The sequence below is a fragment of the Mucor mucedo genome (assembly GCF_025094135.1).
Source record: "Mucor mucedo strain NRRL 3635 chromosome Unknown EV154scaffold_183, whole genome shotgun sequence".
Classification (NCBI taxonomy): domain Eukaryota; kingdom Fungi; phylum Mucoromycota; class Mucoromycetes; order Mucorales; family Mucoraceae; genus Mucor; species Mucor mucedo.
This window is the reverse complement of record NW_026252467.1, coordinates 73,332-81,352: the sequence shown is the minus strand read 5'-3', so window position 1 is coordinate 81,352 and position 8,021 is coordinate 73,332. Positions and strand designations below refer to the sequence as shown.

The 8,021-nt window shown below is 35.0% G+C and overlaps 2 protein-coding genes across 2 annotated transcripts; one reads left to right on the top strand and one right to left on the bottom strand.

Moving 5' to 3' along the window:
* Positions 1 to 100: 100 nt before the first annotated feature.
* On the bottom strand, positions 101 to 2,056 carry EV154DRAFT_528631 (coth protein-domain-containing protein; the record flags this gene model as incomplete). The annotated part of the gene is made up of 4 exons (XM_051603605.1): positions 101 to 389; positions 446 to 816; positions 881 to 1,961; positions 2,023 to 2,056. The coding sequence occupies 4 exons, from the start codon at positions 2,054 to 2,056 to the stop codon at positions 169 to 171; spliced, it is 1,707 nt and encodes a 568-aa protein (XP_051451530.1). The 3' UTR covers positions 101 to 168.
* Positions 2,057 to 4,274: 2,218 nt separating this feature from the next.
* Positions 4,275 to 5,384, top strand: EV154DRAFT_101562 (uncharacterized protein). Its single transcript, XM_051593853.1, has one exon. The coding sequence runs from the start codon at positions 4,385 to 4,387 to the stop codon at positions 5,135 to 5,137; it is 753 nt and encodes a 250-aa protein (XP_051451529.1). The 5' UTR covers positions 4,275 to 4,384; the 3' UTR covers positions 5,138 to 5,384.
* Positions 5,385 to 8,021: the final 2,637 nt, after the last annotated feature.

The window sequence follows — 8,021 nt, the reverse complement described above, 5'->3', positions numbered from 1 at the left end:
ACAAGAAATTGTATTAAATTTTCGATAATGGTATTTTTATTTTTCAAGCTTATGATTGAGAAAGAAAGCTCGATCAGAATAATCATGTCTAAAGTCAAGCTTTAAAGGAAAATGAAGGAAGGGCTGGATTTTTATTTAATATTTATTTTATAAAAAAAAAAATGTTTACTACGCAGGTGACAATTGAGACAAAAAGGTTGCTGTATTTTGATGAATCACCAAAAACCATTGTTTGAGACTCATATAAGTCAAAGTTTCAGAATCAAGATTGTTGATTGCTTCATCGACCGGAATTCTCTTTAAAATGCGTTGAGTAGAATCCCAAATGATAGGATTGCTTGTGAATTCCTCAGGGATATTTTGTTTCAAGTTATCAAAAGTGTCTTGTGCTAAAGAATGAGTTAGTTATTTAATACACGAAGCATTTGAATGCAATTGACTTTACCAACTCCGGGTAATGTTATGTCCCATGCAACGTCCTCTTGGAGCATATCGGCAAGGTCATCAATACGGGGTCGGACAACATCAATATTAAATAGCTTTTTGTTCAAATCTTGAAGAAGATTGACAAGTCGGTTCTTGAATTCTGGTACGAGCATAATTCGTTTGATCAAAGGTCGTTGATCCCAACCCCAGATAGCTGAATAATTACCAGACGACAATCGAGAGATGTTCGTGAGAGTGTTACCAAGACAAAAATCAAGATCATGAGGGATGTAAATATACTGTTGTGTCTTGGGATTCTGATAAATAAAAAAGTTGTTGTTGTTAATAATATAACCATCGGAATAACCACCCAAAATCTCAACCGCCATGCTAAATTGTTACTTATAGATTAGTAACAAATCATTAATTGTAACAAAAAATAGGTTACACTTACGAACGAAGAAACGCTTCCGTATCCATAGTCTTATTCCAAACAGCTGCAGCATCAGATGTGTTAACAGGAGCTTCAGCAATGAATTTTGTGAAATCCATCAAAGGCTGGAAATTATCCTTGGATTCACCATCTGCTTCTTCCTTGACTTTGTATTGACCACCTGCATATGCAGTGATATTGTTTTCATAATAAGCTAAATCAGAAGTATCTCCGGCAGATGAAGGCGCACCCGTTCCTTGATAGAGATAACCATTTTTATAAGAAGTATCGCCTCCAGCAAATTCATTGGCCAACCATGGATTTTGAAAAGCTTCAACAAGACCAAATAAACCAATCTCTCGATCATTCATGAACACACGAACATAAGAAAATTCCGTAGAAGCTACACCGACCGAAGACAAGATATCATAACCCATTTGCTCCCGTACATAAGAAGGATCAAAACCCAGACCACGAAGTTTAATGCGCCGATAACCAAACAAGGATTCCTTCTTTTGTATTTTTAAGATGTAAGATAGCTTGGCCAACAATTGGCTACTACGGCCGGATAATGAGAGTTCGACATTCTTGAATTGAAATGCATCTTTTAAGGAAATGTAAGAAACCGTTGTATCCACGGTTACAGGATCAGCTAGGTAGCTACGATGCATTAAGTCCAATGCCGTTTGGTTAGCAATGAAATGAATGGTAGGGATTTCGTCATCCTTATGCAATGATGAAACCACACGATCTCTTGGGCTGGTAGCAGAATATACCTGAGGTATACGAGCATTGGGGTGCTTGTTCCAGGTACGATTAAAAAATTCATGCGGCGTGCTTTCAATGGCTTGGGGAGAGCGTAAAAATGGTTCCAATAACTGCTCACCAGTGGCGTTGGCTGTTTTAGCATATCGATATCCTGACTTTGGAATGGGAGCCTCTCCTGAAAAAATAATAGGGTAGGTCGAATTCGACTTCAATGGATAAGCAATATCGTCTACTACAACAGACATGGAAGTATAAAGGGTTTGGTTCAAAGTAGCAATTACTTTATAGTCCATCATTTGAGCATGACTGGTGTTAGCAAAAAGTAAAAGAATAACTAAATTATGCACGTTAGCCCATATTTTGTTTTTTGTAAAATTTAATAAAAAGTAAATTACAAGATGCGATTGCGACAACTTTTGAATGAATCATTTTTGTGTATAGAGAGAGAATAAAAGTAATAGTACATTTGTCGATTCTTTATATACTTAACAGATTCTAGAAAATACAGTAAAACGACTGCGCTCACAATTGTTGAGAAGGACAGAATCTTGGCATGACACACCACTTTGTTGATTGGGCATTGTTATTATTTTACTGCATACTGTTAGTCTGTTTTGATAACTTTCATATTATTAAGTTTAATAAAGGATTATCATATACTGTATGCGCCTGTCAATTTGCTTTTTAAAAAAGTAAAGTAATGCATTACTGTATTCTTGCTATGAAAAAGTATACTTTTAAATAGAATTTAAAAATAGATGCTATGTAATGTTTGCATTGAAATTAAAAAAAAATACAGGAGCTGAATCAGGTGGAGCCGAACTAAACAAACACTTTTCGCCAAGATTTTGTGTATCCCTATCACGTTGGATCCATATAGCACGTATTCTTGTTGTATCGATATCTATGTGTTAACTAGAAAAAGAGATAACACACTTTTCATCTTTTGCTAATTCTGCAAAGAAAAAAAAAGGTCTTTAAAAGCAAAGGGAATCTTCGTATATCTGATTCTTTTTTTTTTTTTTTTTGTATGAACTCGTATATCTGATTCTGTAGATTCTTAGGCTTGTGTTATGTCCCATGATCGGGTTACTTTGTAACACTATTTAAGGTATATATTTTTTTCTTCCGAAACGCGATGGTACCACAAAATAAACAAGCGGAGACCAACTTATAATAAATGGTAAATGACAATTACCAACAGTATGGTACATGGTCATAAAAATTATGGTTCTCATAGCTGTATATAAATATATAATAATGATAAAAAGCCCTTTTAATCATCACAATAGCGACAGCAACTTATAATGATTAGTCATTATAAAAGATGTCAGATTTCGATCAAATAAATTTAGATAATTCTGTCAATAACCACCTTGACGTGTGGTGAACAATGAAAGCAAATACTATTTTTAGAATTAAGATGTGCTATTTAGGTATTTTTGGGTCTTTATCAGGGGAAAAAATTCGATGCAACTCCTTGGCTAGAGTACATACCAGCATTTCTTAATATAATAATTACTTGAAAGTTTTGTAGTTACTCACTGCGTAATATAAATTATACTTATGCGCATTTTGTAACTTTTAAAAATATTAAACCAACCTGGAGACTTTGTCGTGAAAGCATTCCCAGAAACAGCACATTTAGTAGAGTATATTGCTAGAATACACGGGTGGCATAGATATTTTATACTAGTTAATCTATATACTTTGAGAGAAAGTATATGATCTAATTAAAAACGAGAGTTAAAGAGAATGTGTGCAATAGTTTGTCAACATATTTCAGGTTCTTAATGTTTATAAGCCCAATTTAAAAACGTGTATTCACATCTACCTCAAATAAAAAATCTGTCTGACCATCTTTTTGTAATGACAAAATTCATAGCATTATAGCCTTACTTTCAAGAGCATAGACCAATATAAAACATATTACGATTTTAATGTAGATTAAGTATTACAATAAAGTGCGAAAAGGCTATGTTCTATCAAAGCCGAACTCTAAAATCTTAGGATATTTACTAAATTTAACCAGAATCAATCAGTAGTTTTTTAAATTAGATGATCAATGATGTTTAACTTGACAGTTCTACTTCATTTACAAGGTTAGCTACTTAGATAAACGGGGATATAAGCTCTGACAAACTACTATGAGTTGTGTGTGTGATCATTGGCCCAAACAAAAAAAAAAAAAAAAAAAAAAAAAAATCTGTTTCTGTATCATGGTCTGAGTTACTCTCTGTCATGTACTGATGCAGCATTATGATAAAGCATAAGAAATAATAGAAGCTTGGACAATTATTGACAAAGCCAAAGTTCTGTACTGTTACGTTATATTCCATTGCTTAAAAATTTACGATTTACTAAAGTCTGATCATGGATCATTCTTGTTTCAAGTTACAGCTACGGCATTTAAATCAAACAATCACGTATTAAACAAACGAGAGGATAAGACAGCTTATTTCTATCAAATATTTCGACATGCTCGATACATGGATTGTCTTAAACAGAAATTCTTGTTACTGTCTATTAACGCATAAATTAGGCTGTTTTTTAGGGATTTGGGCATCTGTGTGTCGCTTAACCAAGTAGGTTTAATACCATTCAGATAGAGTCCATTTTTCCTTTGTCCTGTTAGAAATATCTACTACCCATTTCATACGGCTGCAACTATTTTTTATCCCCCCCCCAAGTACGACGAAAGAACCCAAACTAAGCTGATTTTCAAAATTTATAATTAGCTTTTTCTTTTTTTAAAACATGTCCATGACAGTCGACATCAAAGACTTTTCTAGTCCTCAGTTTGATGCCAAAGAGTGGATCAATTCCGTTTTAAAGCCTACTATTAGTATAAATGAAGAGGATGATGGTGGAGCCAAAGACACCACGATTTTAGTAACCAAGCTTCAAATGCTTAGTGAATCCGCCTCTCGTCAATTCGACCAACAATCCACTGCCGTCATTAAATCCATGCCGCGTATACTCTATGATTTAAAACTCATTTCAGACAATGCCACATCTACTCATCAAGGTGTGGAAGCCGTAAAAAAAAATCTTGGTCTAATTGAAGGTGAGGCAGCCCTGGATAAGTTGCGAAAGCCTCACATAGCCAAAACACGAATGGAGCAGTGTCGAGCGCTCTTGATGGAGAAGGCCGAGGAATTGGAACAACAGCAAAAGGAAAGGGAAGCGTTGGAAGCGCTTATGAGACAAGCAGAAGAAAAAAAGAAGCAAGAGATGGCAGTACCTGTTGTGGAACAAGAGGTGGAACAAGTAAAGGCGGTGGACGAGCCAAAAGATCAGCCTGAAAAAGAAAAGGTAGTGGTAGAGGAAAAAAAGGCATTGGATGAAGGATTAGAATACGGACACGTACAATTGCCACCGCTTAGAGCACCAACACCACGAAGAGTACCTACACCCGTGAATGCACCGCCACCACCACAAGAGGATAATGGATATTTACAACAGACGAGTAATGTCTTTAAAAAGATCGGAGTGCCTGTAAGTCATTGATGTATAAATGTAGTGTGTTTTTGTTGTATTCACTCTTTTAAAAATTGGTACAGTTTTGGCAGTAGAAAGTTCATACCATCCGGCTGGCAGGATATACACATAAGACTCGAAAGTCAGGGCTCGGATGAAGGAAGATCCCTTTTTTTACGCATGATGTGAGAGAATAAATGCATGCGTTTTATTTTATCTCTGGCAAACTACGTCAATTAGCTGAAAGAGCTTATATATTTATATATATATATATTACAGTGATACCTTTATCAACTTTTTTTTTCTTCTGGAAATACAAACTGTGTAAATTCTGGTTTTGATGCACGATAAATAATTTATCCCAAGGTGGATCATTTTGGATATGATTTAAGTCACTGATAATTTCTACAAATGCATTGTTTTTTTTTCAGAAAAATACTGTGGTTACATCTTTTTTTTTTTTCAGATAAAAAAAACATTATTATGATCTTCATCAGTCGCAACCATGCCCTCTGTATTTATTTTGAGCTCGAGTTTACCAAAGACAACATAACCAAGGTCTTGGAAAGGTTTTGTCCTTTAAGCATTTCATATGAAGTTTGCTATTTGGATAATCCCACTGATCCAGTTTTAGTGTCCAAGGAAAAAATAGCAAGCAAACCTGATGTCTTTCATGTATACAAATCTTAGCGAAAAAGCGAATGGAAAGGAATACTCAAGAAAGACAACGTTTATTAAAAAAAATATAAATAGCTAAAATAAACAATCATTACATTTGCTTGTAAATAATGTTACCGGATGATCTTTTTAAGTCATAATATTATGCAACCGAACTTCATGTTGGTATACGTATTACCACATAATGTAAGCTCATGGTCTTAAGCTACGCAATCTCCAAACTGATAATAAATCAATCGTCCACAATCATCTTGATAGATGAATAATCCCCAACATTTTAATACATTTCTATCATCTATTTTATTTAGAGACTTCTAAATTAGCGCGGATTTAAGACAAAATAGTGGATTGATCACAAGAACTCTATCATGTCTAGAAAACAGTAAAAATAGTAAGCTCAATTTCACCAGTAAAATGTATTGCCTATTAACCTCTGGTAATTCCATCGTTCCTAGGAGCTTGGATATTTTTAGAGATACTTCCTTATTTGATTCGGTATTAAACGATCCTTTCTTCTTGATCTTATAAAGCCAACATGATTAGCTTTTTTATTTTTGGTTTTTATGTTTATAGATTGAAGCAAGTGTTGCTGATACTAGCAATGTATGTACACATGCCACACATTTTTACACCAAGTAGCGCTATCATTAACTTTACTCTGCATTACGGCGTCACGTCGCTTTTCTCATTAAAATTTGACTCATATTCATGGTTCCTGCAAATGAATTGTTTTGGTAGACAATAATCTTACATTGGGAAATTAGGTTTTTCGATAATCATCATTATAAATCTACCTAACTTTTCCATCATGATAATTTGAACCACGGGCTGTGCTTTTGTTTACTAAGCTGCGCCATTCTTGGAGTGAGCCACGGCAAATGATATGCCTTTAATAAGGTTTGGGTTAGAACTCCTACCATGAATTAAAAATGCATTGCAATGAATTCTAAAACAGCTATCTCTGATGAAGAATTGGAATTTTCAGTAGCTTTGCTAGCCTGAGTAATTTAGTTTCTACAACTTTGGAGTGGTATGAGTCATTTTTGTGAAGCATTGCCCGTCCTCCATGCTGGCTTGGGTTTCCCTAGAGTCTTTTTTGTTTAACTTACTATTGTGCCATGGGTTATGATGGTTCAACATATGTTCCCTTTGGAGGCTGTTTTATCTTTGTGCCCGACACAGATTGCTTGGCATCGTGCTTGTGCACAGATATTTTATAAAAAAAGTCAAGAAGCACTGCTAAAACAGACGGTTGTATTAAACTCAGTGTTTACAAATATAAACAATGTACGAAAAGTATATAAATACATTTTGTTTTTTTTTATGTCTCTGGACAAAAATAAACTATCCATGAAGAAGCTGAGGCTCAAAAAGCCATGTTTGGGGGGAGGGGATCGGATGATGAATTAACAGCTGTTCCTTAAAAAAAAAGAAAAGAACTTGTACCCCTTTATTTCTATTTCTCTTTCTCTTATATACATTTTGCTATGACAAGCATAGATCATAAGCTTCGTGACTTGGAAAAGCAAGTGCAGCAATTTACCATGGTAACGAGACAATGAAATATTAATTTTTTTTTTTTTTACCTCTCTCTCTTCTCTTCTCTTTCTCTATTTTTTTTTCTTCTCCCTTTTTTTTTTATATTTCACCATTATTAATATCCCACCCATTTTCAATAGACCATGAGTGATCATCAAGGCTTAAATGACCATGGTAAGTTCAGTTTGTAAATTGTACCCCAAGTAAGTTGTCTCCTAAAGTTTTCCGGATTGCAACTATAGAAAGACGACATCGTAACAAACAGGAAAGTAGCAGTAATCAAGACAATGTTCCCCTGCAGATTTACAAAACGCGTGCCTTGCCCCCCCTTCATCAGCAGCAACAACAACAATATAAGTATACTCATGAAGAGGAAGAAGATGAGGCATCACGCGATGATAACACCTGTATCGGCAGTATCTTGCAACGAGCAGCTACTGCTCGTTGTCGTCCCACCGTCATGGAAAAACCCAACATTACACAGTCCAGAAGTTTGAGAAGTACCACTGGAAGAAAACCAGTGAGGGATGAAATCGTCCCACCCGTGCCTACTCAAGAAGATGAAGAGCTTCGTTTTGCCATGCAGCGTGTCTGGGCTGTTCTAGACGCTGAAACCAATCCACAGGTAAAAAAAAAAAAAAATCGATAATGATTATGTGTGAGATGAGCTGTTAAAATTAAAGAAAAAAGCTGTTTA